General features: G+C 39.5%; 1 protein-coding gene across 1 annotated transcript; it reads right to left on the minus strand.

Moving 5' to 3' along the window:
* Nucleotides 1-756: 756 nt before the first annotated feature.
* Nucleotides 757-9,766, minus strand: LOC114456315 (ribosyldihydronicotinamide dehydrogenase [quinone]-like). The gene is made up of 7 exons (XM_028437979.1): nt 9,763-9,766; nt 9,489-9,656; nt 9,284-9,414; nt 9,099-9,212; nt 8,020-8,121; nt 7,647-7,940; nt 757-1,062 (listed from the first exon to the last, which is right to left on the minus strand). Exons 1-7 carry the CDS (start codon nt 9,764-9,766, stop codon nt 757-759), a joined length of 1,119 nt encoding a protein of 372 aa, XP_028293780.1.
* Nucleotides 9,767-10,684: the final 918 nt, after the last annotated feature.

A 10,684-nucleotide genomic window follows, 5' to 3' on the forward strand; every position in this document is an offset into this window, starting at 1 on the left:
AAAATAATGAATTAAAAAAACTAAATTCTATATTAACAGCCATCTAAAGAAAAAGCATTGTAAAGACAGAAACTGAGCTGAGCAGCAGAGTGGTAATTTGCTGCTTAGCTCTGTCTGACGCAAGAATCACTTGGACTTAATTATGGTATGAAATTTAGTGGCTGGGTCACCACACATTGTAATGGGTTTTGAGTTCCTGAATCATTGAAACTATATTAGAAATATTGCCTCAAGAAAATTCAAACCATAGCAACGCTGATGATCCAGGCCCACCTCCAAGCAGTCCTACTTTGACAGTTTGTTAGAACATGTTGGCTGGATGACGTCAAGGGGTAAAGAAAAGGTGTTAGGAGAGGAGGAGTTAATGGCCATCACGTTGTTTTGACAATTAGATGCACTTCCATTAGGTGACAGAATAATCCCACTGCGGTGAAGGTTAGTGACGTCTACCGTGTTGAAAAAAACTAAAAACTAAAACATTTCCAAAAATGGAGCACTAAAAGCACATTTGTAACACTTTCACCTGTGCCTCTAACTGCTGATATAATCTCAAGTCCCCTCTGTTGATGGCTGAGCCACCACATAGAGCACAAAAATATCAGGGTAGTGCGGTCGGGCGTGGAGGGGCGATGGGCCTCTGGAGGGCGTGTGGGGATGTTGCTGGTGCTCTCTTCGCAGGGTCTATCCGGGCAGTGTCGGTCTTGCGGGGCATGGGGGTGCGTCTCCCTTTTTTGAGTGTGGCTCTTGGTGCTGGCCTCATCTCTTGGTGGTCTTAGGGGCGGTCCCCACTCCGGGCCCACACACCACGGCCACGCCCATGCACGGGACCTTAGGGTTGGGGGTTGGGGTCGGTGGCGGGGTGCACTGGGTCCTAGGCTCCTTTGGGCTTTCTCGGGTGTGTGTGTGGGGGACGGTGGCTGCCTCTTGGCCTGAGAGCTCTGGGGCGTCTGGGGGGGCTGCTCGATCGTAGGAGGTGGCCTGGGGCTTCTTAGCTGTCATTGTTTTTTCCGACCTGGCTGCATCTTCGGGCCCAGGGTGGCGTGTGGGTTCGCAGAAGCAGTTCTTGCACAAACATTGGTCATGGATGCATTGACATGCCTTGGGCTGGGATTAACCTTAGACATGTTGATCTCAGATACCAGTTATAGGTATAACCACTGACTCCTTCCCTCTGTGCATGGCCACCACCATTATACTAAAGCTGGGTGCTGTGTCACCTGCTTCAATTTCTCCACACTTGTCACCAGACTGATCACACAAATCAAAAAGCACAATATGCACAACCATAATACAACTTCTCACTCTCACTTTGAAACAGTCAATTCTTCCCCACCCTTTCCATTTCCTACCCTGACTCCCTCTTCCCTGTTCCTTTCCCCTTCACCTAGATGTAACACTGACCTTTTAAATCCTCCGTTAGGAAGGGCTGGTGATGGTTACAATTATGCAATAAAATGAATTTATTTATTTAATTGCAATAACTAAACAAGCATTGCTGTTTTAAAAACATTGCACTTCTTGTAGTGTTGACGTTCGACAACATGCGCAGACAAAGTGGAAAAAAAAAAAAAGATTTGGGTTTTAGATTATTTAAAGCTGCTTCCGGGAACGCTCAGATGACCGTGTCCCTTTAAATGTTGTTGCCGCAAGGAATTGTGGGTCAGCATTATCTGTGTACTTACAGTGGTGTTGAGGTGTAGACCAGATTTTGGGAAACTGTGATTTGGCATCTGATAGAATTCAATTCAATTCAACTTTATTTATATAGCTCAAAATACAACAAAGTCATCTCAAAGCGCTGAAGAAAATATAAAGTCCATAGTAAGAAAGAAAGAACCCAACAAGATCCACATGAACAAGCATTTAGCAACCATGGGAAGAAAAAACTACCTCTTTTTTCAGAGGTGGCAGCCATCCGCTTCGACTGATTGGCGTTAGTGAACAGAAGGGCAAACAGAACATGATAGAAGGATAGTTCATCCGAGTGTCCCAGACTAGGTGAGCCGTGAATCATTAATCAGGACTCGCCAGCTCCAGCATCAAGACACCTGAAACAGAAAAGAGAACGGAGGGCGAGGACTGCAGGAAAAACATGATACACTGATACACTCGTTCCTAGTGGTTAGGTTAACATTAAACGTCTTGCGGCATCCCCCATGCTCTGAAATGCTACCACTACAGACAAGGTTTTGTCTTGTACTGGTCACATGTAATGATATATGGGGTGGACATCAGTGTAAATGGTGTGAAGCAGTGTGAGCAGTATGATGGGTTATACAATGAGACACAAAATTGGGTAGGGGTTGTCTACAACCCGGCACAACCGTGTCTGACTGAACATCATCCCATTGCAGCCCATTAGAGCTATGTGTAGATGGTGGATCGTGTTTGAATATAATGTTGGTGTTCTACTATACAATCTTAGTTCTTAGTTCCTATTTTTAGGTTGAGGGCTTATTTTCTAGTGGTTAGGTTAAAGCTATTATACAGTATACGCTTTAGCAAATAAGGTTTTGAGTTCACTTTCAAAGGTGGAGAGAGTAGCAGCCTCCCGTACTAAGACTGGGAGCTGGTTCCAAAGGCGAGGAGTCTGGTAGCCGAATGCTCTGCCTCCTGTTCTACTCGACACTTTAGGAACTTCCAGAATGCCTCTGGAAGTTCCTGCCCTGACGATAGGGCTCTTGATCTGCCCTATCGTCAGGGCAGATCAAGAGCGGAATGATTTGTCCTGACGGTAGGGCACTAGCAGGTCTCTAAGACACACAGCAGCTTGATCATGTAGAACTTTCTATGCTAACAGGAGGATTTAAAACTCTATTCTAGATTTTACAAGAAGCCAAGGAAGGGAAGCCAATACTGGACAAATATGCTCTCTCCTGTTAGCACCTGTTAGTATTCTAGCTGCAGCATTCTGAATTAACGAGAGACTTTTTAATGAGTTACTAGGACATCCTGAAAGGAGGGAGTTACAGAAATCTAGTCTAGATGTAACAAATGCATGGATTAGTTTTCAGCATCACTTTGGGCCAATTTCTTCCTGATTTTAGAGATAATACGGAGCTGGAAGAAGGCTGTCCTTGTGATTTGTTTAATATGAGAGTTAAAAGATAAGTCAGTATCAAAGATAATGCCTACGTTTTTTACTGTGGTGCTGGGTGACAGAGTGATGCCATCCAGAGACACGATTTGCTCTGATAATTTCCCTCCAAAGTGTTTTGGACCAAATAAATCACTTCAGATTTTTCCTGGTTAAGAAGGATAAAGTTATGGCTCATCCAGGACGTGATGTCTTTAAGACAAGCCTGGAGTTTTGATAACTGATGAGTTTCATGAATGTAGTTATAAACAGTGTTGGTGCGGTAACGCGTTACTTGTAACGCGTTACTTGTAACGCGTTACCGCACCACTGTTCCACCACTGTGGTTTGCTGGAATCCCAAAGCTTTAGAAATGGCTTTATAAGTAATATAATATTTTCCAGACTGATAGATTTCAATTACTTTTTTTTCTCATTTTATAATTGCCAATAAACTTTGCCCAAAATACGTCTTAAATTTAAAAAATAATAATAATCAGATGGAAAAAAAAATCACAAAAACACCTAAAGGTCAGCAGTTTGATGTTACATCAACCTGAGGTATTAAAAAGTTTTGGATCAATAAAAATCTTTGCTCAGTGTTTGATGCTCAAGAGATTTCAGTGGAATTCTAAACACCCCACTGGACAGTACACAAACTGTTGACATGTTCAGGCAAAACTGGATGTTTGGTCACCGAATAATGAAAGATTTTGGCTGCATTCAAAGTCTTGCCTGTAATAATAAATCTCGGTCAAAACCTACAGGAAGACATTCAGGTAAAAAAAGGAAAATGTTTACAGTGCAGGAGAGGTATTGGCTTGAGTACTTGCATTTTGAATCATAACAATGACTGAGGGGAAAAAAAAGCATAATTGAATATGTCAAGTGTTTAAGTATTTCTACAAAAAGTAATGCATGTCAACTCTGTTGCAATCTATGTGATGTGTTCAGAATGACTGTCACAGTATCAGATTATGCAGGGCCATTTTCCATTGAATAGCTCAGCACAAAGGATTGAAAATCTTTGAAAGATAACCCCTGGGTGCACTTCCAAAAAGAAACAAACCCCTCTGCTATCTCAATCCTGTCAGTTTTTGTGCCTGATATCACAAGGTCAAATTATTGTTCATTGGAGGAGGATTTTGAGACTAAATTAAAAGTATTCTTTGTTAGTATACCTTGGGAAATAACTGATTTAACTTTCTTACTCACCATTGACCTCGACCTCAACCTCTACCACAGGAACTACTTTCTAATGCTTCTTAAGACTTTTACGACTAAGCTTTTCTTCTTTGGTGGTAGATGCACCAAACAATTCAGACACTGATCAGGCCTCATCCAATTAAAATGACATTGAGAGCACTGAAGAAATGATGCAGCATGCACCAGGCCAATACTGTTTCAAAACAAGCAGATATGACCTTAATCACTCCTGCTGATGTTGTTGAAGCCAAGCAGACACAACCATGAAGAGGAGTAATCTATTGATGACACTGATGATTTCATCAGGGATCCAAACTATATGCCCCATGCTGTGATGAGTCCTCTGCCCCTGAAAATCAGGTGGAGGATGTTGATTTAAACAAAATTGCCAAAATGAAAAGACATAGATGCCTTGGTTTGGAAACGAGCGCAAAAGCTATGGATCGCCCCTTAACTCAATGTTCTGTCAGCGAGTCTCAACTTGACACTGCCAAGACATCACAGAACAGCAGTGGATGTTTCTGAAGATTTAGGCAATGACAACCTGGCAAGAACACCAGTTATATGTCTCCCCTTTGGTCACAAAGCTCAACATAAAACAAAAGAGAGTTACTGAGGGGTCCCGAGACAGTTCATCACTGACCTATGAACTAAAGATTCAACATAGAACAAGTCTCAATGTGTGCAGAGAACTTTTTTCTTCTACACTTAGTCTCCCTGAAAGAACTAGAAGATGCTGGCATATCAAAAACCCTAGTGACCCCAATGAACAAGCACCAACGATTAAATATGAACCTAAGAGTGGCAAGCATGCAAAGCTTGAAACTGGTGTCAAGGATTTCCTTAAAGACTGGTTGAGGGACCTGTCCACTGTTGATTCACACTACTGCTGAAACACACACCTACAAATACAAAAAGTTCCTTCTCCCAGGCACAACCATCTCCCAACGAAATCGGGAATATCAACATGCAGCCGAAAATGCTGGAGCGCGGGCTGTTGGAATACAGGTTTTCTCATGTGTTACATTCAAGCATAGGAATATCACTAAGGCCGATTATGATGCACATGTCATATGGTGGCCTAGAGGCTAAGGACGCTGAGCTTGTAATTGGAGGGTTGCCGGTTCAAGCCTCACCTGGGCCATCACTGTGAGATGTTGAGCTGCCCACTGCTCCTGTGGTTAAATGCAGAGGACAAATTCCATGTATGTAACAACATTACATAGCCAATTAAAGGCGAAAGCCCCGATTTAAAAGAATGTTCAAAAAATTGCCTAAGTAATTTTTCTTCCAGATGTTACATACTTGACAGCCATTGTTATTAGTATGCCAATAGTGATCTGTTGTAATAACTTTCATAAAATTTCAAATGTACAGTAAATAAATTTCTATTTTACAATGTCGAACACACTCACATTTGACAAGCAGCCGTTAACCTTTGATTTCATGCGCGACAGTATCAGGCATGAATTGGAGCCAGGGTAAAAAAAAATAAATAAAAAGTTTTAAAAAAAAGGCAATGGAAGACAGATCTTCCAAGCTTGAATCAAGGCTCTTGAATGAATAAATTCAAAGTACAACCATCATGCCCCAGGCCATTGGTCCATGGACTACCAAACAGAACTGTGGAATCGAGCTTGGCTCAAAGTCGGGAATGTTTAACAAGGATGTGGATAAAATTATAATCAGTTCTTCTCAGGGGAGGCAAAAAGAAGATTACCAAAATAAGCCCACTAAAATCCAGCTGAAAATTTTCCTTAGAGACAATTAAACATGAAAAACATTCACATTTGTGTCCCACCCTACCCTTCAATGTAAACAAAACAACAAACATTTGGTCAATGGACTGCACAGTGTAAAGCCAGGGCAAAGAGAATATAAAGCCTCTTTAAAAAACAATAATGGGAATATGGTGCATGAGGCGCTTTCTTAAGCATGGACCTTAGAAGTACATTTAGAAGCTTTTAGGCCTAACTTGTAAAAAAAAATGGCGGTCCCCTTATATGGAGGGTTTCACAGGAGACACAGATGCATCAGAAGTTTTTAAAATGTTAAGTATTGATAATTCTGCACTTATACACTACCTACATTGAAAAATAAACTTAAAGCTAAATTTCAACAATGACAACATGAATGGCAAAACTTATTTTCTGTTTGTGCTCACCTTGCTTTCCATCACAGCAGGGAAACATTTGCATGTTGTGCAAGGCACATTCAGTTCTTGTACAATATGATTTAATCCCTGTTGTTATAGCAATAGCATCATTATGCCATAGTATTTTATGTTTAAATAATATCTTTAGGATATCTAATTTGGAATTGATTTGTTGATGTTTCTAAACGATCAGAATTTCTGTGCTCTAGTAGTTTGTTTTACTACCGTAAACTTAATTTCTACCGTAAAGTGTGGGTTTGTGTTGAAAGTGAAGTAAACACTCTTCTGGTGAAGCCCATGCGGTAACAGAACGGGCAGTTTAGTGCAGCAGGACAAGGAGCAACAGTACTTCTAAAAGTCAAAGCCGTGAACTTTGTTAATAAGCCGTCAAAGTTGTCAACATAGTCAGCACCATTGCCACCGTCATCGCCATTGTTGTCGCGGTTGGTCGTCATTGTCGTTTCATAAAGATGTATTTTTTTTATGGGACAATGAGACTCAACTTTAAATATATGGACACTTCCATTTTAGAACTTTGTTTTCAATTTTTGTGGATTAAACAGATTGATTCATTTTATACTTGTATCTTTTTTCTTAATTTACATGGAACAGATGAGTCAGAGAACTTCATGTCCTGCAAGAAGTGGTAAAGTTTTGATTTGGTGCACTGCCACTACACCCGTGTTGTCTCAAAGTAGCCTTCTGAAGTAAAGTAGAGACATGCACTGAACAAATCTGGATTTCCTTCCCTTTAACAGACCAACAAGTGACATGTGAGCAAGTATGTCTAGAGTTAAAGACAAAGGCATGGATATAATATAGTTTTTACTTTCCAAAAATTCAATGATCACTAGCCTATTGTATATTTCAATTGTGTCATCTTTTACAAGGGCAAAACATTTTACTGCAAGTGATCACTTTTTTGTTAATGCTAAATATGTATTCATATTTTTTGATTAGATAAAATGACATTTTCACATCCAAGTCAGTTGCTTACTTTGGCATTACAGTCCTATTTGAGCAGCACTTACAGCCTGATGATCTCCTTGTGTTAAGCTGTATGATAAAATGCAAATATTTACCATTATGTCAATATGAAAAGTGATAGTTAAACTTTAAATCCTGTTCTGTAAAAAATATAAACAGTAAACATCAGGTACACTTAAGTGGAAAAAAGTTTTTATTGCGATCACAAAAAAGATTCTTTTACAATCCAACGCATCTGATTGTTGAGTGGCACCTTCTTGCCTTGATGGACTCCCACAGCAAGCCCATACTCTTTAGTGGCAAACTTCTCAATAATTTCAGGTTTGAGCTGGAATCCGGTTTCCTTCTCAAAGTAGTCAAGTGGGGGGAAAACAAGTGGTTTCTCTGACATGAGGCTGCCAAGTCGAATGCGCCAATGATTGAGCATGGTGCTGCACTCGCTACGGGAAACATGGGCTGGAGCCCAGAAGATTTCAGGGGCAAGAACTTTGAAACCACAGTAGTGCAGGATGCCGTTCTAGAGGGGAAGAACAAAACATGAGGCTAACTGAATTCAAATCTAGGTGCCATATTAACAACTAGAAGGTGTACTTTACCTGCAATGGCCAAAGTGTAATATTCATGTCCCCATTGATTGCATTTGCACTAAACATTGACTGATGAGATCCAGTTGTAAAGGAAAGCATTGCCATCTTATCCTGAAGAGGAAAAAAAAAAAAAAAAAAAAAAAAAAAAAGAAGTGATGTACACAATATGACTAGGTACTGTATAGTTTTTTTAGGCAACAAATTAGAAAAGCACACATTTTCTCTTTAGAGCAGTGGTTCTCAAACTTTATTGGCTCAAGTACCCCTTCTATTGTGTTATCCTTTTTGTCCGACAGCAACATTTTGCATAGAAAAACAAACAAGTGACAACACATTTTGAAGAATCTCACTTTGCAAATAAGTTGAAATTTACTGCAGTGAGTGACCCCATTTTGATAAAGAATTTCTGCAGATCCCAAAGACTTTAAAATCATGTTTAGGCCCAGATATTTTTAACTGCATTTGTTTTAACTAGATATATTTTTCACAAAGTGAAAATATTGAAACAGTTAAAGATTGTGTTGTCAAGATTGTTCAAGTCTACTCCCACATGGGGTCCAAACCCTGTGGTTGGGGGAAAAAAAAAAAAAAAAAAAATAAAAACTGATGTAGTGGCTCCTGAATATATTTGTTTTAATGGTTTGACTTATTTACAGTTATCAGATACTAGGTCTTGGGACAAAGACTGACAATATTAATTTTCCCTTTCTTAGATCCCCTGTAGTGCCATCGCGTATACGTACCACCATTTGAAAAACTGTGCTTAAGAGGGCAAATGTTGAGGTTTCATTTCCAATAAAGTTGATAGAAAATGTATTCAGCATTTTTTATTATTATCTTAACATACCAATGCCTATACACCACATCTGCAAAACATTTGTCAATGTTTTAGTAACAAACATTTAAAAATAGTTATTTTAATACTAAAACTTTAACAGTATTTAACTTTGCTAAGTATTAATTACATATTTGAGTGCATGAATCCTGGAAAGTAAATCAGATTAGTAGACTGAGCTCTGGAGTGCACCTCATACGGCCCACCTGGTGCCCGAGGGCACCGTGTTGGTGTCCCCTGATATAGATCTAACCTTGAAAAATCCTTCACCGTAGCATTTCTCAGGTGAAAAGGCAAACCCCAGCGTAAGCACTCTGTCAATCCAACCCTTCATGATGGCAGGAACACTGAACCAGTACATGGGGAACTAGAGTAGATGGTCAGTCATGTAAGAGCTCTCAACGCCATACACATTTATATATGAAAGCTGAACACTACCTGAAAGATGACAAGATCTGCCTTCTTTAGTTTACATTGTTCCTTCGTAATATCTGAAGACAGCTCATTCCTTTCCCATGCTAATTTGGTCTCCTCCGCATAACAGAAACAGTCCGGATCCTTCACACCAACTGCAAGGAAAGACTTTTTTTTTTTACATGACTGTACATTGAACCACACAATATATTTAACATTGTTTAAATACCTGTGATATCCTCAACAGTAGCAGTGGCTTTAAAGTTGATTGCATACAAATCAGAAACATCCACAGTGCACCCACTAGCTTTCAGAACCTCAACTGCAACATCTTTAGCTGCAGCATTAAAAGAACCAGAGCTCTGGTGGGCATAAACAATCAGCACATTCTTCTTTTCTGCTCAAAAGCAAAGCACATAAAAAGTTGAAACATTTTCATTTACTCAACATTTGACACCAATAACACTTAACTAGCCGCATAGAGAAAATGGGTTGATATTTACCCATTGTTACAGGCACTACCAAATGTCAATGATGCGCTAAAAACACACTGGAGGAAACAGCTCATAATGACATAAAGGGATACATGCTGCTTTTAACCATGTTTTGGGCCCCGCCTCCCACAGGTGATGTCAATTAGCAATCTAAGATAGTGCTCAAGCAGCTGAACTGGACTGTCGTCAGTTCAAAGGTGTAAAAATGGTCAATATGACTTCATGTACACACAAATCAAGAGAAAAAGACACAAAATCACAACAAAGCTGAATATTTTAGATAAATATGTAAAATTACAAAAAAAACAAAAAACAAGTGATACAAAATAAAATGGCAAAAATACAAAAGACAACTAAAATACACTAAGGGCCTGTACTACAAAGCTGGATAAGTATATCTGGGATATCGCTCTGTTAGCAGGCTTCATCAAACCAAACATTCTCTGCCACAGAGCAGCTGTATAATGAAACAGGTTATCAACATGTTCACTTGAGCTAGGTGATTTGATTCAGCCTGGAAACATGCACGTTCAGATGAAAGGGGTGGAGATTGCAGCGTCTTTTGAAGTTTAGGTTGATAATGTGGCCCTCATTTTCTCATTTTTGTGTCCTCACTGCAATAATAATTGGTAACTCAATTTGCCCTAATACAGAACTTTTAATTTTTTTAATGAATATAATATAAATTAATTTCAATAAATAGATGTCCTTTATTCATATATCGGAGTGTTGGCAACCCTATTTGTAAGTGATGCACCTAACATGGACATTATTGCATGCTTGCTAGAGACTTGGTATCTAACACTTTGACTGCTTCCTCTTAAAATGAAAACAAGTGTCAGAAGGAAACAAAAAAAGTCAGCTTTTCAGTTTGCATTTACAGAATGAAAGAATGTAAAGCAGGGGTGCTCGATATGTTGATCGACTGGAT

The sequence above is a fragment of the Gouania willdenowi genome, chromosome 22, assembly GCF_900634775.1.
Source record: "Gouania willdenowi chromosome 22, fGouWil2.1, whole genome shotgun sequence".
Classification (NCBI taxonomy): domain Eukaryota; kingdom Metazoa; phylum Chordata; class Actinopteri; order Blenniiformes; family Gobiesocidae; genus Gouania; species Gouania willdenowi.

Coding starts and splice junctions, on each gene's coding strand:
- LOC114456315 (XM_028437979.1), bottom strand. Junction 9,213..9,283: donor CAGATCTTGTCATCTTTCAG/GTAGTGTTCAGC, acceptor CATCTACTCTAG/TTCCCCATGTACTGGTTCAG. Junction 8,122..9,098: donor ACGGTGAAGGATTTTTCAAG/GTTAGATCTATA, acceptor TTTCCTCTTCAG/GATAAGATGGCAATGCTTTC.